The sequence below is a fragment of the Ostreococcus tauri genome (assembly GCF_000214015.3).
Source record: "Ostreococcus tauri WGS project CAID00000000 data, contig chromosome 02, whole genome shotgun sequence".
In the NCBI taxonomy this organism is placed as follows: Eukaryota; Viridiplantae; Chlorophyta; class Mamiellophyceae; order Mamiellales; family Bathycoccaceae; genus Ostreococcus; species Ostreococcus tauri.
This window is the reverse complement of record NC_014427.2, coordinates 481,005-508,650: the sequence shown is the minus strand read 5'-3', so window position 1 is coordinate 508,650 and position 27,646 is coordinate 481,005. Positions and strand designations below refer to the sequence as shown.

Here is a 27,646-nt window from a genome sequence, read left to right as displayed (position 1 = left end):
AAACGCGCGTGCTCCGCGCGTCAGCGCACGCGCGGACGACACAAATCGACCCGGGGCGCGACGGAGAGCTCGTGTGCCAAGTTTCACATGTTTTGGCCGCTTGGTGTGTTAAACCAAGGCACCGAGCGCTCAGGGGGCGAGGAAGAGCGCACGCCATCGAGTTTGAATCGCGCGCGTCGACGGACGAAGTTGGAGGTTCACGGCGACGCGCGCACTCGACTGGTGAGCGAGAGCTGCGGAAGCGTGAGAAAACACCCTCGCGCACAGTTCTTGGTCCTCTGTTGAGTCCATTCAAGGCTCCAACCGGCGTGCGAGAGCGCGATGGGCGGGAACTGAGCGACACGGAGAGGGTTGCTTTTGCCAAGTGTGTGCACTTTGCCGTGCGTTACGGACAAGCCTCGGTATCAGATGTATGCAAGGAATGGAATATAAGCAAGACTCATGGATACAGGATCCTACGTCGGTGGCGTACGGAGGAAAACGTTGATTCTCGACCGAGAAGTGGGCGCCCGCGTGCATTGACGGAGGATGACATGAAGACGCTCGAGAATCTGTGCAGAAGAGCTCAAAGGTTACTTCACGTGGGAATCGATCACGAAGCGGTTCACGGAAAGAACAGGTAAGGACGTATCGTGTACAACTGTATTTGAATCTTGTAAAACAGCCGGCTGGCGCCAAGTGTGCGAGCGCTATGTACCTTGCCTCAGCGCAAAAGACGTGCAGAGAAGATTGGAGTGGGCAAAGCAGCATCTTGATTACACTTGGACGGGGACGGAAAACTTGCGATACCCGAACGTAGCAAAGACAAAAACAGTAGGATGGATCGACATTGACGAGAAATGGTGGGATATGCTTCGGAAGAGAGCTGTGAAGGTGCACCCAGGACAGCAGCGGCGAGCAAGGGTGCAGACAAAGAGCAAGCGGTTCGTTCAAAAAGTGATGGGCCTGTGCGCCGTTGCGCGACCGTGCGGCGACTTCGACGGACGAATAGGAATGTATCGCTGCGCACGCGAAAAGGTTGCGCAGCGAAGGAGCAAGTTTCACGAACGAGGAGACGTGTGTGACGAAGACTGTGATGTTGAGGCACACATGTTCCACGAGTTAGTCACCGAGAAGTTGATCCCGGACATCTATACGAAAATGGCAGACTTTGACATCGTCTTTGTACAGATGGATGGCGCACGGCCTCATGTGAAGTGCATGGACGCTTTAAACGCTGCTGGAAAGGAACGGAAGCGCATCGATGGGAAGCAAGCGCCAATGATCAAATTTGTGTTGCAACCGGCCAACTCGCCGGACACCAACTTGAACGATCTCTGCTTCTTTAGGTCGCTATCAAAGTTCGTTCAAGAGCACGAACGTGAGATCGAACACAGCGCTGCCAATAAGGACGAGTTTTGGAACCTCATGGTGGAGCAATACCATGAATATCATGACCGCGAGAGACTTCAGAGATGCTGGGTTGTCAAAACTGCAGTCACCAAATGCATCCTCGACGCCAACGGGACGAACAATTACAAGCCACCGCACGGTATCAAGCACGAAGAACCCATTTCTTTCGATCTTTCCTTGGATTTGGACGACGCAAACGATCGGGTGGCGCGCACTTTGGACTACGAAGGTCTGCATGCCTCACTCCCTTCTTCTCTCCCACGATAAATTTATGTTGCAAAAGTTGCGACCCCCTCGATTTGCCCTGAGTTGTAACTCAAGAAAAAAACGCGAAAAAAAGACCCCTGTAAAAAACGCCGGATACCTTCCGAATCGGACACTGTTTACCCATACACGAATACTCTCGAGTCATGAACGCTCGACGAAAGGTACTCTTCATTATCCCAGAACTCGTTGTCGGCTTCCCGCGAAAAAGCCGTGCTACAGTGAAGCGCGGTTCGGTCCTGTAGTCGAGTCGTTTACGTGTTGGAACCAACAGTCTCGCGCTTCGGCTTGGGATGACCTTTTTGCTGCTTGTACCCGGTGATTCGCCTCAAGTACAGCGACGCGGCGCTACTGAAAGTCAGTCTCGACGTGGAGTGTGCAAGTTCGTGTGCCGGACGGCGGGTTCGCAGAAACTTGCTGGACGACGGAAAATTGCACCATTTCGCGGCTCAAGCTGCGTCCCGAAGCTAGGAGAAACTTGTGTTGGCGTCATTACAAAAGTTTCGCCGCTTGGCATCGTTGTCGATGTCGGTTCGCACCTTCGTACAGAATTTCTGACGGCCCAGCTTGGTGGAGAGATCGCAGCACGCTGCGTTGGATACGCTATGCACTCTGTGACCGCAACACTCTCCGCAGGTAAGATCTTTCTAGGCCTTGGATCTAACGAACGGTGTGTCGCATACGGTATGCTTCGAGGAGGTATGGTTCTCAAGTGTGAACAAAGCGCCTCTCAGAATAGGCTCAAGCTGCTGCGTGCCACTCAAAATTTGTGTGCGTTTGAAGGGGTTTTGAGCATGAAAGGAATGTGGCTAAGTGCTAAAAAGCGTACAATGACGCCGAGGATCAGATCAATTATGATTGCACGCTGAGAGCGTGTCTCTTTGTGCAAAGTGCAACGACGTATGGAGCAAAATAGACTGATGAAATAGACTGGGGGTACCGGTAGAACTGTAGTGTATTGTCACCATACCCGAAGAGTGTAACTCGAGGGTCGGTGACCCTCCCGCGGTATATGGATTTTGACACTGCGCACGACGTGTCGGGAATCGACCTCTTTTTGGAGCTTTAACCACCCGGCGAGGGGGTACACGAGAGAAACGCGAGTCACGACCCGTCGAAGACCCCTCGTTGACGCGACGAGTCGCGATGCGTTGGGGAGCTGATTTTCTGGGCCCGCGCGCGGCGACGGCGACAACGCGAGCGCGAGCGCGAACGCGAACGCGAACGGTCTCGTTTGCCGATCGCGCGCGCTCGCGCGTCGCGGCGTCGAAAGGAGGCGCGACGCTGGGGCGAGCAATATTGACCGTAAACCCTATTTTCTAGGGTTTAGAAAACACGGCGCGAGTTCACGCCGCGGATCGATTCGTCGACGTTTTTTCACTTTCCTCTCCAAATTTGAGCGACTTTCGTCGCGATTCGGCGTCGCAACGCGCGTTAAGGTGCAAATTGATGTGACTGCACGCGATGTGATTCATCGATTGGTCTCCACAGTGCGACCGCTCGAGCGTCTACGGCGCGCGCGAGATTCGCGGCAACGACGGACGAAGTTCGCGCGTTCGAGAACTCCGCGTCAGGCGATCGAGCAAGCTGTCGTGCGGGGCAGCGTGACCGATTTTTGACGTATCTCCAGGTGGCATCGTGAACGCATCTTTAGTGACCGATGAGTTGAATCGCGCAACATCTTCACCCTACCTGCCTCGACGCCGCACGAACGTTGTGAACAGTGACGACACCAATCACTGCCGATCTCGCCGTCTGAAAGCGTCTACAGCGTTCTCCGTCGTCCAAAAACTACCTTTTCCCATACATTTTTGAAAAAAAATTCTGCGGCTCGGAAATTGCTCGATTTTACCGAAATTTGCCGCGCGCCGCGCGTCGTCGAACCGCTACCGCGAGCGTTGAAACGAGAGGTTTGAACCAAAGGCACGTTAATGCTCACAACGCGCCCTCGAGTGACCGCTCGGACGGCGCCGGCGCGCGGGTCCAGAAAATCAGGTCTCCACGAATCCATATACCTTTTGAGGGGGGTAATTCCGGTTCCTGACTCGTCAATACATACATTGTTCACGTCACGGGCATTAATGCAATATCTTTAACATCGTGTGGTGACCACGCGCCAGCGCTTACTTGTAGATGTATGAATGGCGCAACTCGTGAAGATGCCGAGCGAATATTTGTATCAGCGTTCTGTTCCACCCGTTTTATCCTGCAGTGGTTGACTGACAACGGAACTCAGCAACAACCCGCAGAAGAGATCTACTCGGCATTCCGCGGCCGTCTGCGTTCTCGCCGCGTCCTCGCGCAAGCGATCGGGGTGCGACGTCATAATTGGAGTGATCTCACGCACTACTCACGCGTCCTCGTCGAAATCTGTAGCGGACTAGAGGCCACTTAGACGGGTAGGACACGTGCTGGGAAAGAATGAGCGTCCGCGGCGAGCGGGACGACGAGTTAGAATTGTTCGGTCAGGTGAGCCACTAATAATTCTTACGCATTTCTCCAATTAAAACTATATAACTTAGCTCTACGCCCAACCCACGAGAGAGAGAACCGAGAGTAAGACGCAATCGAAAACTTTCTTGCAGAGTCTTGCCTGACTGAGCTCGCAGGAGTTTTAGAGAGACACAACCAGGAATCGCTGCTGACACCGCCACCGGCACCGCCACCCGGTGCTCCAGTACAACAAGAGGCGCGTTTATCCCACTTACCGGACGGTAGGCTCAACACGTACAACGGGCAAACACCGAATGCTCGATATGACGACAAGGGGCAGAGAGTCCTTCCTGGTGGAGGTGGAGGCGCACGTTTCATTCCGCCAGATGAATACAAAGAGTTTCTTCAGCTCGGTCACGGAGGTATTTTCGATCTAGATTTAGATAACATAGACGTTGCCCCGTGGAGAGAGAGAGGCGCAGACCTTAGTGCGTTCTTCAACTATGGTTTGGATGAAAGATCTTGGCGTAAGTACGTCAAAAGTATTCGAAAATCACGGCTGGAGCAGCATTTACAAAATAAAATAGAAGCGTACGGCATTGACTCTTCCGCGCTTGACGCAGATCTACCGCCTGAAGTACGAAGAGCCATCGGTGGCTGGGAATTCGCCGCGACGCAAGTACCTTCACAACCACTCAGCATGTGCGAACAGTCCCGCCCCCAGTTCATCTCCTCCGACGAAGCGCGTGTTCACGCGGCTGACGATCGGTACGTCGATCGCAATTCTGCACCCATCCCTGATTTGAGCTTTGCGCGAGACGGTGGGGTAAAATCTACGAGACGAGGAGCCGCCGACGTGGGAGCTCAGAGCAACCATTCTGAAGTCAGCTCACGAGGCAACGCCACCGACTCTGGTGACGACGTTGGGATGCTTCACGCGTTGCAAAAACAGATCGAAGAGCTTCAGAAGGAGTATAAGAGTACGATGGAAAGTGGCGTGATGACGCCGCAGCTCAACTTCCGGCTCCAGCAGCGTATGCTCGAACTGAAAAAGCGCATCGTCCAGCACAGCGCTCAAAGTTGAAACATGCCCTCACCGCGTCGCGTCTTTTGTAGTGAAAGCAGCATATCGACCTTTAACGCGAGGGAAAATGTGCGACTTTTAACATGGAAACGATTCGTTTCATCCTTAAATTGCCTTGAAGGTTACTATTAATAACGGTAAGGTGACCCTTGGTAACTCTCAGGGTTTGTCTTATTATTAAAGGCGCCGCAGCACGCGAGAACACGTACGTGACTTTAAATCGTGCACAGCGCCTCGGAGATGGAGTCCTTGGCAGTGGCAGCGATGTAGCACGGGTAGTGAACCATCGGAGCGAATGCGCCTTGGGCGAAGAAGGCCGAAGTCGAGAAACCGACGACGACGAGGGTGATGATCCAACCAGCCACAGTCTTAGCGAGGATGAACCAGTTGATGCCCTTACGCCCTTCAAGCATGGCGACACCCATGGTGGCGCCGACTTGGCAGTGAGTCGTGGAAAGCGGCCAGCCCATTCGAGATCCCAAAATGATGACACACGCAGCGCCAAGTTCAATGCAAATACCTCGACTAGGGGTGAGCTTCGCGAGTTTGGTCCCGAGCGCGTGCAGGATGCGGTAACCATACAGAGCGAGACCGACGACGATGCCAAGGGCACCAAGGGAGAGAATCCAGTACGCGTCGTCTCCCATGGGATCCTTCTTCTTTGTACTCACCTTGCCAGCCTTGTAAACCAGGACGATGGTGGCAAAGGGGCCGATTGAGTTCGCGACGTCGTTAGCACCGTGCGCGAACGCATCGCAGCACGCCGTCAAAATTTGAAGGTATCTCATGCTCAACTCGGTCTTTTCGTCGAACTTCTCAGCGTTGTCGTGGATAGCGTTCACCGCCATGTCTTCCTCGATAAGGTCGGAGGCCTTGACAGCGAGAGACGTTTCAAGGTGATCTTGGATCGCATACCAGACGCGAGTCGGAGCTCCAAAGACACCCCTGGGATACTCGCGAGGCTGGCGAACAACCGTTTCTTCAACCTTCTTACCGGAGCCCCGCTCAGCCTGTTCAGCTTGCTCCTGGGCGTACAGTTCCTCGGTTCGCCTAACGATGTACGGAGAAATTAAGAAGTATGAGAGGATACCGGCACCGCCACCGACTCCGAATGCGGCAGCGCACGCCGTACCCACCGGCGTGTCCTTGAGACCGAGGTGAGGAGAGCCCTTGTAGACGATGAAGAAAACGTTGATGATGAGAGTGGCACCAAACAACACCGGAAACACATAAGAGACGCGGCTGAAAGAGTTCTCGCTTCTCATCACGAGCGTTCGAAGAATCAAAAACATAGCGAAGGAGAAGCAGCCTGAAATCACCGGGGAGAGAACCCAGGAAACGACAATGGCAGCGACGCCCTTAACGTACGGAAACTCGTCCGCCTTCTTAGACCAAACGACGCAGTCGTCACCACGTGCAACGAGCGTCATTCCGATAAGACCGCCAACGCAGGAGTGCGTGGTGGAAACAGGCATTTCAAGGGCGGACGCCACGACGAGCCAGACGCCAACTGCAAAGATGACGCAGAGGCAGCCATACATCAGTAGGACGGGATCGTGCGATCCCGACTTTCCGTTGAAGCACTTTTGATCGGTCACACCCTTACGCATCGTTTCCACGACGTGTCCACCCATGAACATGGCGCCGCAGAACTCGAAAACACCAGCGAGCACGACGGCGCTCTTGATGCTGAGCGCGCCGGAACCGACGGAAGTGGCGAAAGCGTTTGCGACGTCGTTAGCACCTGCGCGGCGGAGTGGCGTTACTCGCGTCAGTCGAGATGTTTCTTAGAACTTTCTGCGGTTTTTTCTCGCTCGAGTGCTACTTTCGTGCGCGCGTCGTTACAAACGAGAATTGGAAATTGAATCGGGACTCACCGATGCCGAAGGCGGCGAAAAACGCCAGGAAGCCGCCGATGACGACGATCCATTCGAAGTTCTTGGTCGCTTCGCCTCCTGCCATGAGGAGCGCGCGACCCGCGTGCGCGAGGGCTTCAGATCCGCTCATCGAGACGGGTAAAGCGCGACGTGAAGTAACGCCGTCAGCGTCGCCAGGCCGCAAGAACGTGAAATATTCCGAGAATATTAAAGAATATTCCTTTTTCCTGCTTTTCCTGGAAAAGTATTTGGCGGTTCGTGACTCGTCAGTCATGTAGGGACTCTCTGAAGCGGGATCTGCCTAAATCCAGCCTTGTTTTGGGGAGTGTGTGAAACGACCAATCATGACTTAAGAGCCATTTACGTATAATACAGAAAATATACGGATGTGTTACTAGGGGTGGCATTTCTCCTGATTTACCTTGCACAAATTTCGGCAAGTTTTCGCAACACGCGACATGTGTGCGCGGATAACGCGCCGACGAGGCAGGGAGGACGTGCGCATGCTTCGCCACACGTAGTATCCATCACACACTATCGGATCATTGACGTTCTCACGAGAAGAAATCGCTCAGTCGAATGTAGAAGGTAGAACAACCTCACTCTGACAGAGCCGTGAGGAGACACCTTGAATCCTGCTCAAACCCTAGATAAACCCTAACCAAACCCTAGTTAGGGTTGATGACACATGCACAGCACGTGCAATACGCGCTGACACCACAGTTAAGTGGATACGATGAACACCACAAGGCGTTCAAAGTCCTTTCTGAAGCCCGTAACGCGGATGAAAGTGACACGTCGAGCGCCTGTGCGCGTAGAACACTCGCGAGAAATAGACACCTAAACCCTATGTAGGTTTAGATAGGGTTTAGACGTGGTTTCTTGAGAGCTTGGGGTGGAGTACCAGAGCGCGAGGAACTGCGTGAGGACGTCGCTATGTCCGATGAATCTGATGTAACATGCATGTATCTACAACTGTTCATCGCGACGCGCGTCTTCGCTGCCTCGTCGGCGCGTTATCCGCGCACACATGTCGCGTGTTGCGAAAACTTGCCGAAATTTGTGCAAGGTAAATCAGGAGAAATGCCACCCCTAGTAACACATCCGTATATTTTCTGTATTATACGTAAATAGCTCTTAAGTCATGATTGGTCGTTTCACACACTCCCCAAAACAAGGCTGGATTTAGGCAGATCCTCTGAAGCGGTGCAATATAGATTTTTCCGGAAGGAGATGAATTTGACCTCAGACTCCACTTCGGTGTGTGCGCTGGTACCGCGGTGATGCAAAAACTAAGTGCTAACACCGCTGCAAAGTCAGTTGGCCGTTCTGAACAGCTGCAACGGTTGATAGCTCCGTGGAGATTAACAGGTCCTGTATCTGACGGCGAATGGCGAGACGTCCCTCTGGCGACTTGTGAGTATCGCTCTCGTTCTCCAGCGAGTCGCCCCACACACGTATCCGTTCCGCACTCAAGTAGCTCGCGCGTGTATGATACTAGATACTTCGTCCGCGACGCCCGTAGAACCAATATTCATGGCATTCAAGCCAGTCTGTTTAGCTTTGAACGTACTTTGGCTGCAGAACTACAGCCTGAACTGGGGAAACCCCAGCGTCCACTTGAGAAAGCTGTGCACGTCAGCATATTGGACGACCCGGACGCAGGTTATGCATAGTTTAATACAACATAGATCTACAGTCACGGCCAATATTTGAAAAGCAGTTTACCTACTACACAAATCTGGCACAGCGACTGAACTAAGACCGCAGCCGAGTTTATTCAGCAATTCCGAAGCACTTGTCCCCACAACAAATATTGACCGTGTAGTGCTGGAAACAAAACCATCTGCAACAGCGCCGTCTAAGAACTCAAGTAGCGGGTCAAAATAGTTTTGCACGTTGAGTATGCCGATCGGTTTCCGGTGATGTCCAAGTTGTCTCCAGGTAGCTATTTCAAATAGCTCTTCAAGGGTGCCAATACCACCAGGCAAAGCTATGAACGCGTTTGCGCGTGATGCCATTCGCATCTTCCTCTCGTGCATAGTCTCCGTCAGGATGACACGTCCCGGAGTCTTACCACTTATATGTTCAGGCGCAAGCGACTTAGGTATGACTCCTGTAACGCATCCACCGCTAGAGTCGACAGTTTCTGCTATTATCCCCATCAGACCGACTGAGCCGCCTCCGTACACCAGGGAAATCTGCCTTTTCGCTAGTTCTAGACCTAAGTCCCGAGCAGCGACTGCGTACGACGCTTTCAAGCCGGAGGAAGAACCGCAGTAAACACAAACACAATCCAGCCGCTGCACAGACATTCCACACGACACTCGCGTCGTCACCTCTCGCCGGTACAGGATTCCTGCGCTCCCTACGGTAGGTTGGGTAAATCACCTTCAATGGGCGGTGAAGGTGATTCAAATCACCTTGTTTCGGGTGGTGATTTAGAAGGTGATTCAGATTTTACCCAACCTCGTCCCTACCCGGTCTACAAAACAATTCGTGAATTGATCGTATATCAGGTTTCCCATTATGCCTATTTGCATCACGAATAGAGTCTATAGGTTAAAATTAAATATGCGACCGAGTTACCCTTAAGCGTGTCGCCACGACGCGTCGCGGCATCGCGCGTCGTGCGATCCGCACGATTTTTTACGAGGCGACGCGAAAGCTAGCGAACTCGTGACACGCCGAGTTTGGGGACGAACGGACGTCGACGTCGTGACTCCCAGCCCGCGGATCCGAATCGTATGAGAATGTATGGGGAGGTCTCCTTAAGGGAACATTCTCACAACTCGCCGACGCTTCGCCGATTTCAAAGAATCAAAGAATGATTACAACACTAGTGTTACACTCCATCTTTCCAACCCATCGGCATCGGCTCGAGTGACGTTTGAGTCTCCGTCATCGGCTCGATGTGGGCGATTTTGAGCATTTCTGCGTCAATTGCGTTGATGGGCGCTGGCACCGGTACGCCGGGCAGTTCAGCGTGAGGCTCCGCGTGCTGATTCCTATTTTCAATCTCTTTTGATATTTCCAGCGTCAGGGCGGCGATCAGGTCAGCTTTTTTCGGCTGCCACCTTGGATGAAGTCTCAAAACGCTGCGATGGAGCGTGATGAGCTGCGCTCTAGTAGTAGTAGGACTGCTTGAAATGCGTACCAGGAATTTCCTGGGACGTACCAGCGTACTGGGACGTACCAACCGAATGTCCGAACGCGTTAATCGTATGGGTAAACAGTACTGGCCAGCTGGTACGAGCTGGTACGAGCTGATACGGAGGTGACGAAACGACGAGAACCGCGCGAGAACCGACGCACTTCACGCGCTAAGTCTATCTATCGATTCAATCTTCTATGTTTACTACGTGTCTCTTTCTCTTGACGCTCTAATACCTTGCGAGCTGCCTATGCAAAAGTTACATTTGCCTTGTCCCGAGCGGGGACGTGAGTCATCACCCTGTACCTGCATGTTTTCATCGAGGTTACCTACACATGTCATTTCCGTTCGATTCAAAACGTTTGCGTGTGGGGACATGACCCACTCGTCTGTGTCTTTGACGTACTGGTCCACATGCTCGTCACCTGATGAGAGGATTTCGTCGTCTCTGATTCCATCATCAACACCATTGCTGTCAGCACCTACCACGGCACCGACGGCTACTCCACTTTCTTCTACCTCGCACGTCTCTGATGTCGAATGTGTGCTTCGTCATCGCTTCTCGGCGCGGCGCCCGCTTCGTCGACGGGCGTCATCGAGCGTCGATGGCTGGCGTTTGCTAATCATAAATCATTTCAAATTCCAAACACGTCGCGCCTAAACCCGCGCTGCTAAATCCCGGTCGCACCCTCGCGTTCGCGCGCGCCTCGCTCGTCTCGTGTGTCGCGCTCTTGGTCGTTTTCACGCGCCAGAGCCTCGCTGACGAGTCATAAATCTCGATTTCCCACCACGACGGGCTCAAAAGTGACCTGTACCAGGAATTTCCTGGTACGTACCAAAATCGTCTGGTACAACACTGTTTGCTCATACAAAATACCTGGTACACCGGTACGCTGGTACGGTACTAGCGTGTACCAGGTGCAGCAGGCCTAAATGTTACACTGTATCGGATTTGCCTCGAGAGCACATCGATCGACCGTTCAGTCGAAGTTCGTTGTGGGGATCTTGCCCTCGTGGGCAATCAAGCACTAAGCTTCGCGAGGGGGTTTCCGACCGCTCAATGCAAACGCACGCCCTAAAACAACGCTATTCCTCGTGTACCTCGCGACGGGATTTCAGCAGGAAACAACTCTGACTATCGGTGACAAATAAACGCCGGAAAACAGCACGCATTCCCGGAAGTTTCGCCACACTGCTTGAACTCCATAAACAGTCTTAAGTGTAAGTAATGAGGAGCGCTTGTGCGCCTGCGTTCAGATTATATCCACGATTGGATGACATTCAAAAAGAAAGAAAAGAGCTGATGGGAAAGTTAAGCTCGTTACACGTCAGCCTACTTTCGTACAAGTATGCGTGCGCACCCTCAGTTTTGCCAGAGCGAGACAGCTTTTCTGAAACGTTGGAAATCCTGAATACTAGAGTGCTTAAGCTTCTGTCTCAAGTGAAAGAGAGGCTTTATACAACTGTGTGTGTTCTGGGGCGTTCTGGTAGCGGTAAGACGCACTTGCTGAACACAATTTTGAGTGAAGGACTAGCGATCCCACGGAACCTCGAGATACCACTGGATAAAGACATCATCAAAAGTTGTTTGAAAGTTAGTTTTATTGATGTGCGCGGTGAACATGTTTGCTGGACCCCCCAAATGGCAGAGTTAGGCAATGCAAATGGAGCAGCCGCCGAGAAATTCCAACACTTTTTTCCTGAGATAACGAGTAGTGAAGAGTGCAGTCGAATATTACCTGAGGGAGACATGCTTTGTACGACGAAAGTGCCCGTTCACCTGTTCTATGGAGACTGCGTAAAAGTGTCCTTCGCATACACCTCCGCGACTCGAGTTGAAAATGATTTAAAGTCTTTGCTTACACTGAGAAATTGTTGCTCATCGAAGGTATGTATATTTAACCTTCCTTGTCAACCAAATAACTTTGAATGAAGAGGCCAACCGACTTCTATGGCGCTCAACAGGCATCTAAGGACGCCTGTGGTGGAGAAACTACAGATGAGTCACTCACAGGTGTTGGTGGTAATGTGTCGCGTGCGTTCGCTGTCTTAGGCTTAGCGCCCGGGTTCGATATCACGGCGTTGGCGGATGAAGATATTAGACTACCAGAACACCTTGTTGCGTGCATTGGGCGAATTTTCACTTGTAGTTTGACAGGCTGCCCGTTACGTGAAGCATTGGCATATTTGAAAGCAGTGTTGTTCGACTTATTGTGTGGGGAAAACTCGCATTCTGGCCTGTTGAATTTTGTGTCTATAGAAGTTCCGAGCACTAATCTAAGTCACGAAATGGAATTGGTAGACTTACCAGGCTTTGGAGATGCCATGTTCAGTGGCTCTTCAAATGTTTCAAGTGTAGTCGAAAGAGCGAGTCGATTAATTCATGTGTGTGATGAAAGAAAATTAGATGGAGATGTCACTCGATTCTTGATGAAAACGTTCCTTCGTAGGATGATTCGAGACGAGTGTCGGTTCGTTAGCGTCTGCAATAACCGGCATAGGAAAAGGTGCAGGAAGCGAAACGATGAGATTTGGCACAAGGTATTCATCTGAGCGATTTTAAGCAGTTTAATTTTGCCTTACCGATTCATTAGGCTCGATGTGAAGAATTTATTAACCTTGCACTCTCCGTGCATGGAAAACCAAATGTTGATGTTGATGAATATGTTCGACATCATTGCAGGTTCTGCGTTCTATACAGTGGTTCAAGTCAAATCTTCGCGACGTTGGAGTGTATCAAATTTGTACTGGCTCCCACTTCGCCGGATGGGTACGTTTCCACTTACGATATGATCAGACAAACTTACATGATGAAGTAGACTGGTCGCAGGAGTTGAATTGGAGCGCACGAGGTTTGATGACATAAAAAGATTACTTGCTTGTCATGTCTTTTGTGTGGCATCATATGCAAAAGCGTCTACATTTCCATATTGCAAGTCTTCACGGAGTCTCTATGACGATAAAATCTCTCGAACAGGAGTAAAGACGGAAGGCCTAACTTCTCTTGTGCATCATTTTGAAGGGTTATTGAACTATTTTGTGCGTGAGAAGTGTGCTCTATTTTACAGTTCAGTGAGAAGTAGAATTCAAGACACAATTCATGACGACACTTTCTCTGAGTATATAAATTGGACCGGTGTTCAGTTCCGTTGGCCAAACAAACTGCCACGACAACACAAACTATATTGCTCTGCCATTCGCGCAATGGAGGCCTTCGTTTTTGTGACGCTGTATGGATCGCAGGACAAGTGTGCTACACAAGATGAACTCAGATTTTGTATTGAACAGGCAATAGAGAACTACAAGAAAATTGGTGCTCGCAGCCACTACAACATTCGTGATGAACAGTCAAGCCACGTACTGCTATTGAAACTGCTAGTTACGTTGGATAGTTTAATTGACAAGTTCTTGAGAACAAAGATGGATGTCCTGTATGAGCTCTCAAATACGTTTCGCGAATTAACGGTAAGAGTTCATCTATCGGAACTGCAGATTATCTTAACTATTGAAGAAGAAGCACGTTTCATGCGATGATGAACACATGTACTCTAATTTCAATGAGCTAGCACTTGAGGCAACTGTCCGAATAGTGACGAGACGCTGCAAACATTGTGTGCAACAAATAGTCTCAGACATGTGGCTCATTGTAAAGCGCTTTCGAAAAGGTGTGATGGAGACGGAGTCTTTTGAGGTACTTCGAAGCAAGCTGCGAAACATAAGTGTGTACTAACAGCACTGTAGGATACGAGACGTTCACTTTTTCACAACAATGTTTTCATCTGGGGAGCCCTTGTCCTTCAGGAAACTGTCCATCGAAACGATTCTTTCTATCTTTCTCGTATCCAGGACGTCGGCGCGCTGAGTTTCAAACATCTCATGACTGAGGTAAATAATTTTTGTCATGGTTCTTTTATTCCTCTTCTAAGGGTAACGAAGATTCTACTTGCACTTGCTACAATATGCTTATCAAGGAGACTGAGGCCATACATTTGTACGAGCCTCTCAAAAAATGACGTGCGAGCTATCTACCATTCTGTCTCTCAGATGATGATCAGCACTGGAAGAAGCACACTCAGTATGCATTCTTTGTACTCGATCATAACATCAATGAGGACAATTTACGGTGGGTCGGTCCGAGACTTTTGCTTCGCTTTGGAAACGCTCGGTTGCCACGAGAATCCATATCAGCTCGAGAGTAATGTGTTGGATTCCAAAGCTTTGGATTTGCAACTTTGCCTGACGGAGCTCGAACGCAATCCAAACGACATCCCAAGGCTCACGGAAAGGAGTGTCATAATCCATGAAAGTTTACAATATCTGGAGCGAGAGGTCCTCACGTGTGACACATTCTTCCGCGAATGGGGCAGTGATATTCTCGTTTCATTCGTGTTCTTTTATTTAAATGCGCACGGAAGAATTCGGGAGTATTGCTTCGAAGCAGCTCACAGAATCGCTGGACGCTGGCTGAAGTTGCACCAAACTTTCGATCAGCCACTCTATCGTGAAGACATTCTTTTCTTAAATGAGGCTGTCTACGCGATGAAGACCTTAGAGATTGATGTGAAACATTTAGAAGATGCACTTTCCAGCGTGGCGTCAAAATGGCATTTGAATGAGTACATAGGTCTCACACAAGCAGCTTCGCTGACATACGATATGCTGAACTCGGCCATGATCTGGGCGTTTTTCTTCAGAGGGACAGGAATAGAAGTTGGAGGCATATCTGAGAAAGAGATTGATGAAATGAGCAATGCTGCTGTGAAATCACTAGAGTGTGAGGTGCGGGTGCTAAACTGATCATTATCAACCTCTTGTTAAACAGAAGCCATAATAGGTGCAGGCTGATTCGATGAGATCTTTTCAGGACAAGTGTTATTTCGTGACGCATCGGATTTTCACACACACATCTTGGTGCAGTTCGAAGATAGACATTGAATTTTACAATAAAGAGCGACGATTTCTACGTTACTATCTGCCGTACTTACAGAGAGCACAAGACATCGAGCTAGTTGGCGAGTTCGTTCAAACACTTAAGTGCTTTGGATACTCTGAAACTGATTCTAACATCGACAAGGCCGTTCAATTTTTATTATCCTACCGAGATGATAGCGTGCGTTTGTTGTTTCAACTGACACCAATTTAACTGAGTAGCTCCTGCAGGGTGCGTGGGATCTAGGTGAACACAAGTTTGCGCGAACATACCATGCTACCGTTTGTGCCTTAGGTAAGTCTTCTTACTTGTACGAAGTTTGCGTCTCTAAGTCTCCGATAAGGCGCTATAATCGAAAGCTGAGTTGTTATGAAAATAATTCAAGCCTAAGTGCACGTCAACGCATCAAGTACTTGCATGCACACTGGCTCTTGCAGTGCTCGACAAGCGACGCTAACTGATACACCTGTTTGTAACTCGAAGCTAAGGGAAATTTTAATGTGAACTCGCTCTTCATCCGGAAGTTCAGCAGTGAAGTACAAAAGATGCGACGAGGAGTTGCGGGGCACGGTCTTACCAACACATGGTGTAAGTCCAAGTAACGATGAAATGTGCGCTACCGCACTTTGAAGAGACTCAGACGGTACAGGGATATTTGACTTCCCCAGCTCAACAAAAGAAGCGCTCTCGTTCCACGCCGTATTCACATCTGGCACGCGTATTGTACGCATATAATCGATAATGTGCAGTTGAATATCTTCAATAGAATACTCGTCCTCGTAACCCTCCTCCTCAAGTAGACCGGTGAGAGGATCAGCTTCTTTTGAGGTGAACTTCAGAGTACAGGCAAATCTTTCTTCAAGACTTTGGCCTTTCGAACGCTTGAATATAGAATAGGTTGAACCATAAGTCATGAAAGGCATCATGCTGAGAGGGATTATCAAGGCTTCACCGAACTCATCGTGACTCAACGGCTCCATCTTAACACTCACATTTGTGAGGGTTTGTTCTTTGATAGTATTACTGCAAAGAAATTCGAAGACAATGAATTTGTCGAAGATATGTTTGATGCATGAAATTTTATACTCAGTCTCATCCTCAGTCAACTCAGCACGAACGGAACTCTTGAAAATATCACCATAATTGACAAAATCGGGGACAGAGGCGATGTTCGAGCAGGTGGGAAGTGATGGAGTACTTGTTTTCTCATCTGATGTTGCCATTTCGCAGGTACTGCGCTCAACATACTCGTATTGATCGGTATCCACGTTCTGTAGATTGACAGGCTCTTCCGTTTCTGAACTGCAATATGCCAGCAGCACTTGCTCAAAGGCACTGATAGCACCTGTGGTGAGTGACTCATTTGCGCGCACCGACGTCTTCTCAAACAGTGCAATTGAGGAACTTGCTCTATCGCGTACCTCGTCGTCAGCATCGAAAAGACACCGTCTAAGTAATACTAAGATGCGATCTTGTAGAACTTCGCAGTGCACACCGATGTTTGCCATGGCTGATATAGCTGCCGCACGAGTCGAAGGATTTTCAAGAATCACGCGATTGAAAATATATCGAAGGTACTTGCCCGGATCATTTGTGCTTGGTGCCTCTTCACCGAGCAAATAGAGAACCTCGCAAGAGAGGTTCGTGTACTCGCAATCTTCGATAAACTCCGAAAGGTAGGAAAGTGCAAGCTCCTTTGCTTCAGGAATTGCGCTGAATAGTTGAACAATAGCTCGCACTATTGACTGCTTGTACTCAAAGCCCCCTTCCTCGCGCAAATATGTCGACAGAAACGATAATGAGACACGATATTTATGCGTGCATCGAATGCAGGTCATTCGAACCGAGTCCACAATCATCATCTTGAAGTCGTCTTGAATGTCAGACATAAAAGAGTGAATTCTCGAGAGCAGTCTATCTATTATAGCTTCTCCACCTGTTTTCAGCAAAGTTGTAACTGCAAGTGTAGCGATCGACTTATTTCCATCTGATATCAAGCTTTCAATGTCTGCGTTGCAATTGGCAATCAAATCTGGGAACTTAAAGGCAAGCTTATTCATGATTCGCATAGAAGCAAATCTTGCACTCGGCTTCGGAGAAGAAAGCAATAATTTTAGAACGTTCACCACGGAGACTAGATCATGAGCTGCAAGATCTTGTTGAGAGGTGATTGCGCGAATGCTTTCGAACACGACAATCTCAGACTTATGACGAAGACAACTTTGCAGGAAAGCATGAAGTGGGACTGCAGCCTCTTCTGTGCTGTCTCTCATCACTTCAGCGCCATATCTTATCAGCAAGCACTGAGCCAGCGGAGAACGGAGTTGCGTTCTAGCTAGTTGTGCGACTAGCTTATTGATCGAGAGCCTATCAGACTTTCGAATTTCGTATAGTAACCCTAAAGCGTGAAATTGTACCTCTGGAGAAGTTGAGTTAATCGCCTCTTGAATCTCACTACTCCAGCGCCGCACAATATCTACATCTGCGTGTGTCAAGTGAGTAGCAGATACTAGGGCGGCGGAAGAAACAGCATCACTTCGATCAACAATTGCTTGCTTCAAATATCGTTCGATCTGGCCCAGAGTTGCGGCGTCTGCTATGCAACACAGTACTCGAATCGCATTTGCCCGGTAAAGATCAACTTTACTGTTCATATCTTTCATTAAAGAAGAAGTGACGATAATAACTTCGTCTGAGCTCGGACAAATCTCCTTGATTATGAGATACACCATCCGTCTTAGATTACTACTCTTCGACTGAAACAGCTTTGTCACGGAAAAGAAGATCTCGGTGATCTCATTCTTTGTGAACAACTCTCCTTGAATATTCAGATACAACAATTTCGTTATGACTTGCTGACATTTTCGCACATCGAGCTGCGGATCGTTAAAGCAACGTGCTTCTTGTAGCACAATTCCCTTCTCTATCCCTACAAAGGGCGAAATTTCTTCAAGAGAGTCTTCGTCACGCTTTCTGCCGAACTCTGACATGGGATCGGACAAACGTGACGAGCAGAATACGCTGTTCGACGGAAACACGTGCACGCCAGCCTTTGCTATAGTGGTTTCAGGCTCAAATACACGCGCGAACACAAACGTTACACGGCACCTGCTCAGGGTGACGCGGTAGGCCTCGCCTTGAACGTAAGCGCCCCTCCCAAGCAAGATCTTCGAGTGGCAAACGCTAGGTTGGCAACAAAAGTATGGCTCCGCGGGTCACCATCACGTATTGTAGTGAACATTCGCCCATTAGTTTACAAAATTCGGGTTTGGATCTCGATTTGACGCAGATTGCGTTGAGTACGACGTTTGGGTGCGTACACAAATCATAGCATCGCGACGCGAACGCCCCGGACACGGCGCGCGCGGCGTCTTCGCGCGGCGCTCTCGATCGAGCGCGCGGCGAAACTCCTCACGCGGCTCTGGGCGCGATCGCGTCGCAACCGCCTTCGCGAACGCACCGCACGACGGCGCCGAACGAGAACGCTCGTTCCACGTCAGACTGGTGCAAAATTCGCGCACAACTTTCTCGATCGCGTCGCCGTTCGCTCGCCCGAGGCACGAAGTTTCGGGTCGTGATTCAAATCGTGATCGTGATTTTACCCAATATCTATTACCCAATATCTATTACCCAATCTCTATTACCCAATCTCTATTACCCAATCTCTATGACGAGATGGCCCAATCTCTATTAGAGATTGGGCCATCTCGTCACACACCCCGATCGCATCGACGAGTCTCGAACCGTCCCACTATTTTTTACATGGATGTGATATTTAAATTTGGGCATGGGCCGTGGTGGGTGGTGAGGTCGTAGTTACTACGACCGTCGTATACTGGACGAGGATTTCTCCTCACGACGTTATTCTCAGTCTCCAACCTGGACTAGCAAACGGGGCAACAGGTCGACCGCAGAGTTCACCGTGTTGGGTCTGGAGCCCCGTCGTGATTCAGCTTCATGTTCAATCGTAAGCACGGCTTTTCTGAAGCCTTTGTGCGAGGCTGCCACTCAAAGCGACTGAGCAAACGAGACTACGAGGAACTTGGCCGTTGTGACTCGTTGGAGGACGTAAAAACTTATCTGGTAAACTAGTATGCGTTTACTGCTACCATTGCTTGAGACGAACGATAGGAGTCCATCAGTGACTATTCCGATTATCTCCGCAACGTCCAACCGCCTGTAAAACCAGAGGACATCGTCGCGTGCTGCAAGAGGAGGCACGTTAAGGAGTTTAACACGTGCCAACACCAGGTGCGACGCACTTTGAGCTCTTTGTCATAACTGAAATGTATCTAGGCATCACCACCACTTTCTACTTTCCTGGAATACTTGACGTATGGTCACATGATCGATAACTTAATGCTGGCGCTGAACGGAATGCTGCATGGGCGAAGTTCGGAGGTACCATCCTCGTTTTGTATTTCCTGAAAATACGTCATCTCTTGCTCCAGGAGATACTCGACAAGTGTAGTCCGATAGGACTGTTTGATTCACTTCCGTCCGTGGTAATATCTGGCAACGTTCAGTACGATGATAAATACTCTCCTTTCTATTTTGTTCACGTACTTGTAGGGAACTCTACAGATTAGTTTTAGTTGATACCCCTCTCGCGAAATATCTTAGTGGCGCTGTCAGTGCGGCAGATCTTGATGAGTTGAATGTTGAACTCATTAGAAATGTTTTATACAAGGTATCTACTGGAAAACATCTCATACTTTGGAATTCGTCTGACACAACTTGCAGGAGTACCTTCAAGACTTCATGAAATTTTGCTCGACTCTAGACTTACGAACGAATGAGTTAATGAAGGTAAGACTTGATTTTATGGATAGTCACATCTCGATCAACTCTCGCACATTTTAGAATCTACTAGATCTTGAGGCTGATCGTCACGCTATAAGAATCACGGTAAACTCTTTTGGGACGGAACTGTCCAAAAGTGTTCGGACCACTCTTTACACCAACTTTGGTACTATGCACCCAGATGGATTTGTCCGTCTCGCAACTTGTGAGACGGTGGATGAGGTGAAGCAAGTTTTGGTGACGTATCCAGGATTCCACGAAGTGGCAGCAAAAGACGACGCTCACGATGTAGATCGGGTATGTTGTTGAGTCGTTCTTCTTTGCTATGAGGTAAACTCTTTATAGGGCCTTCGTATACTTGAACTAGAAAGCTGTCAGCGTGTGCTTGCTGAGCAGTTCAATTTAGCTGCGTTCTACGCCTTTTCGAAGTTCCAGGAAAATGAATTGAGTAACCTAATGTGGTTAACTGAGTGCATTGCACAAAGGCAAAAAAGTAGTTTAGGTGAAGGGCTAATCTGCATCGATACTCATCTTTAGGGAGAACGATAAGATGATGGTTTTCCGAATTCGTAGAGGTTCTGGCTTCGTTGCTTTCTTCATTAAGTTTAAAATTCTGTATTATTAAATGAAATGAAGCCGTACGACTACTCCGTTTCGTAGCCAAACACAGAGGAGAACACCTCGATCACGCGAGACCCTTCATCGATCGTCGCCATTGGATCCTTGCGGAGCCTATGGCGCAAGCAAAGCGACACAACAGAGTATACATCTTCATCTGTGACTACTTTCGACCCTCTGTACGCGGCGGCGGCCCGAGACGCGCGAGTGGTAACAAGATCCCCCCGAAGGCCATCCACATCAAGTTCAGCACAAACTTGTGAAATTTTCAATCGAATGTCCATGGGAACCTCAACTTCTGGCAACAAAGTGCGAGCGCGAGTGACCCGATCTATAATTTCATCCTGCTTCTCTTTGTATCGAGCTCGGAAAGTCTTCGGATCAGTGTCAAATGCGGTGCGCTCTTCAACCACCTTGACGCGCTCCTCTGGTAACTTTACTGTCTTAATTTGAGCGTGCATACCAAAGCGATCCAAGAGTTGAGGACGTAGTTCGCCTTCTTCAGGGTTACCAGATCCGATGAGAATAAATCGTGCAGGATGGCAAATACTGATACCTTCACGCTCGACGGTATTCCAGCCCGAAGCAGCAGAGTCAAGTAAGACGTCGACAAGGTGATCGTCAAGCAAGTTGACCTCATCAACATAGAGGATTCCTCGATTAGCCTTAGCGAGTAGTCCAGGTTCAAATGCCTTTGTGCCTTCGGTTAGCGCCTTTTCGATATCAATGGTACCGCAGACGCGGTCTTCTGTTGCACCAAGTGGAAGGTCAACCATGTTGATGGGAACGAACGCCGTCTCGAGTGGTTGCTTCGCTCTGTAAGCTGCTAAAACATCGGGTGACATCAAGTTCGGATCTGTCGGACTACTCATATACGGATCATCCGCCACGACCTCGATGTAAGGTAGTAAATCAGTCAAAGAACGAACCGTGGTTGACTTTCCAGTGCCACGGTCACCCATGACCATGATACCACCAATATTTGGATCAATGATATTCATCATTGCCGCAAATTTCATTTCTTCTTGGCCGATGATGGCGGCAAACGGGTAAACGGGTCGAGCGGTGGTATCCTCTTCCGCATCGCTGGATACTATATCGGGCATCAGATCAAAACTAGAGAAGTGAACAGTAGCTCACCAGCTTTAGGGCAGGAGTTTATTTTCTCTCTTCTCAAGCTACGCACAGCCTTTCGGACATTCCTATCAAGGTCTCAGAAAAAAACTATATTTCAAGGACATATTGGATTACCGCTTCGTCAAACCTCTTTCGCTTCGTGCTGTGCCGAGAAAACGCGGTGCTCGAAGTTAGTCAACCGCGTAATCGAAGCCGATAAGGTCGCGCGAGATTCTTTGAGCACTCGGCGTCAAAATCAAAACGATGGACACGGCGAGCGAGACCGATAATATAAAAACAAATCGGACGATACAGTCTCGCATCTTGATGGACGCAGTTCCAAGCGAAGACGCGCTCACAACGTATCGTACCGGTAACGCGCTGAGAGTGAAGCGTGGCCTTACAAGTTACGCTCGCCATCGTCGACAGGCCGCGCGCGCGTACACGCTAAAAGATGCCTTGAACACTGATTCAATGTGCACTTCGACGTTAGCAAATTGCCAGTTGAGCGCTTCGGTGGAAACACTGTGAGGACTGCACAGGCACTCACGGCTCTATCCGCACACGCGATCCCGTGTGCAGATATACGCTGATATTTCGATGCACATAATCCACACTTCATACTTTAGGGGTGCTTGGCCTGATACAGAGCTTTTTTTGTACTACCAGTGTACCAGTGTACCAGTGTACCACTAACGCTCATTTTCATAACTTTTCGATAACTTCGTCGCGCTCACAAGTCGTGAACCATCGCGTCGGACTTTGTGTGATAGAAATTAACGGACATTTGGGCAAATTACGCGAGTTATCGTCAAGGGGTTAACAGCTGATTTCGATAACTTTTCCATAACTTTGACCCCCTCATCATTAACTCAAGAGCTGACTCGTCAAAAGTTATTGACAAACCTTAATTTTGACGATAACTTTCCCCGAAGTTATCGTCAAAATCACGTGATTTCAATAACTTTGCAATATAAATTTTTCCGGTGCTGTTACCCCCATTTTTTCGATAACTCGCCGATAACTTCAGTTATGAACGGTGCTGTTAGTCGGCTTAAGGCCGACTAACAGCACCTAACGGCTTAACAACACCTATAGTCCCAAGTTGGGAATCCCAACTCACTGTGACAGGGTAATGTGAAACCATTAAAAGATACAATATATGAGATACACGACGGTTCATAACTCGTCAGTCGCGGGGGGGCTCTCTAAAGGTGGAATGAAATAAATCTTTTCCAACGCGAGCGTCCTTCCGACAGTCTTCCCGCACCTGAACGTTACTCGACGAACCAATATGAACAGCGATGATTTTATGGATGTTCTCCGAACGTGCTGCAGTAGGGAGCAATATGATGCACTGTACAGAGAATCTGTCGAAGATCCACAAAACTTCTGGGCGAAAGTAGCTCGAGAATTTCACTGGGAAGAACCGTGGAAGTCAAACGTGCTGGCTTTCAACTTCAACGTAGACAACGGCAAAGTTGATGTCTCCTGGTTTGCTGGTGGCAAAACGAACATGGCATGGAACTGTATCGAGCGAAATATCCAAAATGGCTGTGGAGAACAGACAGCTTTCATTTGGGAAGGCAACAACTTGGGCGAAGAAGGTAAAAAAACTTACCTTGAACTCCAGGCTGACGTCAACCGCTTGGCAAACTGGCTCAAGTCCGCGGGTGTCAAGAAAAATGATGCCGTCATTATTTACTTGCCTATGATCATGGAGCTTCCCGTAGCGATGCTTGCGTGCGCACGAATTGGAGCAGTGCACTCTGTTGTATTTGCAGGTTTTTCATCAGAGGCGTTAGCGCAGAGACTTCTAGGATGCAAAGCGAAAGTGGTGCTGACGTGTTCTGCCGTCATGCGTGGGTCGAAACATATTAATTTAAAGGGAGTTGTCGACGAAGCTTGCGATTTTGCTGCCGCAAAGGACCACGCAGTTGACCACTGCCTGTGCTTCATAAATGCGAGGCTGAACAGCGACAACCATCTAACGCAGAGTCGCGATAAGCACTGGCAAAACGAAGTCGATCAGCTACCTAGAGATTGTGAAACAGAGTGGATGGATGCCGAAGATCCACTTTTCATGCTGTACACTTCAGGTTCTACTGGCTCACCTAAGGGCGTCTTACACACTACTGGGGGCTATATGATTTATGCTGGAGCTACATGTGCTTCTGTATTCAATATGCGCCAAGGCGACGTCTTTTGGTGTACGGCAGACTGTGGCTGGATAACAGGTCATACTTACCTGACGTATGGACCACTTCTAAACGGCGCGACATCTATTGTGTTTGAGGGTGTACCAAATTACCCGGACGCTGGTCGTTGCTGGAATATAATTGACAAGTACAAGGTGAAAACATTTTACACCGCACCAACTGCGTTGCGAGCCCTACAGCGCTACGGAGACGACTTCGTTAAAGCATACAAGCGGTCTTCGCTAAAAATATTGGGTACTGTTGGCGAGCCAATCAACCCGGAAGCATGGCAATGGTACTTCAACGTCGTGGGAGAAGGACGCTGTCCTGTGATGGATACGTGGTGGCAAACAGAAACAGGTGGACATATGATTACTCCATTACCACTTGCCATTGAACAGAAGCCTGGGTCAGCCACCCTCCCTTTTTTTGGAGTTGAGCCTGTTCTACTGAATGAAAATGGAGTTGAGTTACTTGATGAAGCAGAAGGCTATCTGTGCTTCAAAACCCCGTGGCCATCCATGTTCCGAACGCTGTTTGCGGATCACCAGCGCTATGAAGAGTCATATTTCTCCATGTTCAAAGGATACTATTTCTCTGGTGATGGTGCCAAGCGTGATGCTGATGGTTATTACTGGATAACAGGTCGTGTTGACGATGTGATGAATGTTTCCGGTCACCGTATTGGAACAGCTGAAGTTGAGTCGGCGCTTGTCACTCATGCAGAATGTGTTGAAGCTGCCGTCGTCGGTATTGATCATCCTATAAAGGGTCAGTCGATATATGCGTTCGTGACTTTACGCGAAAGTTGTGAGCTCACAAATTCCACCAGAAAGGCCTTGGTCGACTGTGTAAGAGCGATGATAGGCCCCTTCGCAGCGCCTGACACGATTCAGCGGGCGCCGGCTTTACCCAAAACACGGAGTGGTAAGATAATGAGACGAATCTTACGTAAAATTGCTTCTCGAGAAGAAGAATCTCTGGGTGATACATCGACATTGGCTGATCCAACCGTGGTCGATACACTCGTTGAGCTTCGGGACAAGTAACATACGATCTTTGTAAGAAACGTTCGTTTTAATCCATACATGTTACAAATAGATTCTAACATGCGATCTCTCATTAGTTGGCATGCAATACTCGCGTTGCGGTACCACAGTGCGAGTAATCGATTACTGCCTCCTGGCGGTCATCAAACTTCGAAGAAATACGAAACGTTCGGTGCATATTGGATGTGTCATTTCTCAAGTACTGCACGCTATCCCTCGTGATAACACACAAGTCGACATTCGAGCCAGAGCCAAGATCGTTCATTACACCGGATAGAATCGCTCGTGTAACCAAATTTTTTGCGGCATCCAAACTCATCTCTTCGTGGTACCCTGTCTCAAGAGTTGCCATCGCCGCTAAGGATCCACTCCCCATCGCTGCGTAGGGTAGCGCGTCGGAAGAACCGTGCGGATATACGGTGAAAAGATGTGAGCCATCACTGTCTACACCACCTAAAACAAGCGCTGCGCCTATATGACCCTGGTGGCGGAAGAGGGTGGTTTTCAACAAAGTGAGCGCACTTTTCACTGCACTTGGTCGATCCGTCTGTTTCCTGTGTAAGAGCAAGTTTGAAGAAATTAAACCTACGAGGAACAGGTCAGCATTTTCATGTACTCAAGGCGTCGACGTACCTGTGACAGATTCCGTATCTGCAGCCGTTCCCGCGCCACAACAATATATGTTAGGGGCGATATAGTGAATCTTCTCACAGTCCTTATCAGCCACGGTTTCGCCGTTTGTCGATCTTGTGTCGGCACCAAGTATGACTCCAGCCTCGAACACGACACCACATATTGTTGTTCCGGTTTTCGTGGCGGCACCAAGGTCAAGCGACTGATTCAATTTGCGACTGAAGTTGAACCCACGGTCTCCCATGGCGCACGGGATTGGCGCTTGAGAGCCACGAGGACTTCTTTAGGTACCGGTACGTAGATTAGGCTTCTACAAGTAAGCGCTGGCGCATGGTCACCATACGATGTTAAAGACATTGCATTTAATACCCGTGACGTGAACAATGTATGTATTGACGAGTCATGAACCGGAATTACCACCCCCCCCCAAAAAAGGTACTAACCTCGATGTAAAAAGTGATGGGGAAGAGCCTCGTTATAAGCGACATCGCATCCGATCGGGATGTGTCGCACACCGTTGGAAAGCTGTTGAAATTTCCCGTATACGTCGATGCAAGTTTCTCTCTCTCTGAATGTGCGTGAAATCGCCGCAACAAGCTGATGTTAGTTTTGCTCGATCTTCCAAATGATAGGAAAACGCGAAAAAAGTTGCAAAAGTTCGAGAGCGATTTAGCTAAATTTTTACCCCTCCTAGGGTTTTCTCCTTTTTTCTGCGCGTGCCCGCCCATCGACGAAAAAATTCGAAACGCGCGTGCTCCGCGCGTCAGCGCGCGCGCGGACGACACAAATCGACCCGGGGCGCGACGGAGAGCTCGTGTGCCAAGTTTCACATGTTTTGGCCGCTTGGTGTGTTAAACCAAGGCACCGAGCGCTCAGGGGGCGAGGAAGAGCGCACGCCATCAAGTTTGAATCGCGCGCGTCGACGGACGAAGTTGGAGGTTCACGGCGACGCGCGCACTCGACCGATGAGCGAGAGGCTGCGGAAGCGTGAGAAAACACCCTCGCGCACACGTCTCGGTCCTCTGTTGAGCCCTTTGAGCCCTTTGAAGGCTCCAAGCGGCGTGCGAGAGCGCGATGGGTGGGAACTGAGCGACACGGAGAGGGTTGCTTTTGCCAAGTGTGTGCACTTTGCCGTGCGTTACGGGCACGCTTCAGTTGCAGATGTATGCAAGGAGTGGGGAGTAAGCACGTCTCATGGATACAGGATCTTGCACCGGTGGCGGGCGGAGGAAAACGTTGATTCCCGATCGAGAAGTGGGCGCCCGCGTGCGTTGACGAGGAGGACATGAAGACGCTCGAGAATCTGTCAGAAGAGGTCAAAGGTTATTTCACGTGGGAATCGCTCGCGAAGCGGCTCACGGAGAGAACAGGTAAGCGCGTGGCCTACAAAACAGTGTATAATTTTTGTAAAACAGCTGGCTGGCGCCAAGTATGCGAGCGTTATGTACCTTGCCTCAGCGCAAAAGACGTGCAGAGAAGATTGGAGTGGGCAAAGCAGCATCTTGATTACACTTGGACGGCGACGGAAAACTTGCGATACCCGAACGTAGCAAAGACAAAAACAGTAGGATGGATCGACATTGACGAGAAATGGTGGGATATGCTTCGGAAGAGAGCTGTGAAGGTGCACCCAGGACAACAGCGGCGAACAAGGGTGCCAACGAAGAGCAAGCGTTTTGTTCAAAAAGTGATGGGCCTGTGCGCCGTTGCGCGACCGTGCGGCGACTTCGACGGACGAATAGGAATGTATCGCTGCGCACGCGAAAAGGTTGCGCAGCGAAACAGCAAATATCACAAACGAGGGGACGTGTATGTCGAAGACTGTGATGTTGACGCACCGATGTTCTACGAGTTAGTCACCGAGAAGTTGATCCCGGACATCTATACGAAAATGGCAGACTTTGACATCGTCTTTGTACAGATGGGTGGCGCACGACCTCATGTGAAGTGCATGGACGCTTTAAACGCTGCTGGAAAGGAACGGAAGCGCATCGATGGGAAGCAAGCGCCAATGATCAAATTTGTGTTGCAACCGGCCAACTCGCCGGACACCAACTTGAACGATCTCTGCTTCTTTAGGTCGCTATCAAAGTAC

General features: G+C 49.4%; 13 protein-coding genes across 13 annotated transcripts; 8 read left to right on the top strand and 5 right to left on the bottom strand.

Annotated features, from left to right (window-relative positions):
* Positions 1-849: 849 nt before the first annotated feature.
* Positions 850-1,659, top strand: OT_ostta02g02477 (hypothetical protein; the record flags this gene model as incomplete). Its single annotated transcript, XM_022985068.1, has 1 exon — positions 850-1,659. The coding sequence occupies one exon, from the start codon at positions 850-852 to the stop codon at positions 1,657-1,659; it is 810 nt and encodes a 269-aa protein (XP_022840758.1).
* Positions 1,660-1,949: 290 nt separating this feature from the next.
* Positions 1,950-2,525, top strand: OT_ostta02g02475 (hypothetical protein; the record flags this gene model as incomplete). Its single annotated transcript, XM_003075013.2, has 1 exon — positions 1,950-2,525. The coding sequence occupies one exon, from the start codon at positions 1,950-1,952 to the stop codon at positions 2,523-2,525; it is 576 nt and encodes a 191-aa protein (XP_003075061.2).
* A 1,552-nt stretch (positions 2,526-4,077) lies between these two features.
* OT_ostta02g02470 (Pre-mRNA polyadenylation factor Fip1) lies at positions 4,078-5,173 on the top strand (the record flags this gene model as incomplete). Its single annotated transcript, XM_003075012.1, has 3 exons — positions 4,078-4,125; positions 4,179-4,212; positions 4,266-5,173. The coding sequence occupies 3 exons, from the start codon at positions 4,078-4,080 to the stop codon at positions 5,171-5,173; spliced, it is 990 nt and encodes a 329-aa protein (XP_003075060.1).
* Positions 5,174-5,388: 215 nt separating this feature from the next.
* Positions 5,389-7,180, bottom strand: OT_ostta02g02460 (Phosphate transporter; the record flags this gene model as incomplete). The annotated part of the gene is made up of 2 exons (XM_003075009.2): positions 5,389-6,917; positions 7,051-7,180. 2 exons carry the CDS (start codon positions 7,178-7,180, stop codon positions 5,389-5,391), a joined length of 1,659 nt encoding a protein of 552 aa, XP_003075057.2.
* Positions 7,181-8,333: 1,153 nt separating this feature from the next.
* On the top strand, positions 8,334-8,726 carry OT_ostta02g02450 (unnamed product; the record flags this gene model as incomplete). The annotated part of the gene is made up of 1 exon (XM_003075008.1): positions 8,334-8,726. One exon carries the CDS (start codon positions 8,334-8,336, stop codon positions 8,724-8,726), a length of 393 nt encoding a protein of 130 aa, XP_003075056.1.
* A 48-nt stretch (positions 8,727-8,774) lies between these two features.
* OT_ostta02g02440 (Cytokinin riboside 5'-monophosphate phosphoribohydrolase LOG) lies at positions 8,775-9,365 on the bottom strand (the record flags this gene model as incomplete). Its single annotated transcript, XM_003075007.1, has 1 exon — positions 8,775-9,365. One exon carries the CDS (start codon positions 9,363-9,365, stop codon positions 8,775-8,777), a length of 591 nt encoding a protein of 196 aa, XP_003075055.1.
* A 2,067-nt stretch (positions 9,366-11,432) lies between these two features.
* Positions 11,433-15,497, top strand: OT_ostta02g02430 (unnamed product; the record flags this gene model as incomplete). Its single annotated transcript, XM_022985067.1, has 10 exons — positions 11,433-12,092; positions 12,140-12,745; positions 12,799-12,974; positions 13,024-13,669; positions 13,719-13,895; positions 13,946-14,089; positions 14,141-14,983; positions 15,039-15,314; positions 15,365-15,428; positions 15,478-15,497. The coding sequence occupies 10 exons, from the start codon at positions 11,433-11,435 to the stop codon at positions 15,495-15,497; spliced, it is 3,612 nt and encodes a 1,203-aa protein (XP_022840757.1).
* A 34-nt stretch (positions 15,498-15,531) lies between these two features.
* OT_ostta02g02420 (Clathrin alpha-adaptin/coatomer adaptor,appendage, C-terminal subdomain) lies at positions 15,532-18,124 on the bottom strand (the record flags this gene model as incomplete). The annotated part of the gene is made up of 1 exon (XM_003075001.2): positions 15,532-18,124. A coding segment is annotated over one exon (2,593 nt), but the record flags the coding sequence as incomplete, so codon positions are not given.
* A 967-nt stretch (positions 18,125-19,091) lies between these two features.
* Positions 19,092-20,474, top strand: OT_ostta02g02400 (ATPase, V0 complex, subunit d; the record flags this gene model as incomplete). Its single annotated transcript, XM_022985066.1, has 8 exons — positions 19,092-19,217; positions 19,266-19,385; positions 19,431-19,535; positions 19,586-19,659; positions 19,707-19,824; positions 19,878-19,943; positions 19,998-20,234; positions 20,283-20,474. 8 exons carry the CDS (start codon positions 19,092-19,094, stop codon positions 20,472-20,474), a joined length of 1,038 nt encoding a protein of 345 aa, XP_022840756.1.
* Positions 20,475-20,581: 107 nt separating this feature from the next.
* On the bottom strand, positions 20,582-22,091 carry OT_ostta02g02380 (Magnesium chelatase, ATPase subunit I; the record flags this gene model as incomplete). Its single annotated transcript, XM_022985065.1, has 4 exons — positions 20,582-21,648; positions 21,696-21,757; positions 21,807-21,834; positions 22,043-22,091. The coding sequence occupies 4 exons, from the start codon at positions 22,089-22,091 to the stop codon at positions 20,582-20,584; spliced, it is 1,206 nt and encodes a 401-aa protein (XP_022840755.1).
* Positions 22,092-22,965: 874 nt separating this feature from the next.
* OT_ostta02g02370 (AMP-dependent synthetase/ligase) lies at positions 22,966-24,918 on the top strand (the record flags this gene model as incomplete). Its single annotated transcript, XM_003074998.2, has 1 exon — positions 22,966-24,918. The coding sequence occupies one exon, from the start codon at positions 22,966-22,968 to the stop codon at positions 24,916-24,918; it is 1,953 nt and encodes a 650-aa protein (XP_003075046.2).
* A 73-nt stretch (positions 24,919-24,991) lies between these two features.
* OT_ostta02g02360 (Proteasome B-type subunit) lies at positions 24,992-25,795 on the bottom strand (the record flags this gene model as incomplete). The annotated part of the gene is made up of 2 exons (XM_003074997.1): positions 24,992-25,503; positions 25,552-25,795. 2 exons carry the CDS (start codon positions 25,793-25,795, stop codon positions 24,992-24,994), a joined length of 756 nt encoding a protein of 251 aa, XP_003075045.1.
* Positions 25,796-26,836: 1,041 nt separating this feature from the next.
* Positions 26,837-27,646, top strand: OT_ostta02g02355 (Transposase, Tc1-like; the record flags this gene model as incomplete). The annotated part of the gene is made up of 1 exon (XM_022985064.1): positions 26,837-27,646. A coding segment is annotated over one exon (810 nt), but the record flags the coding sequence as incomplete, so codon positions are not given.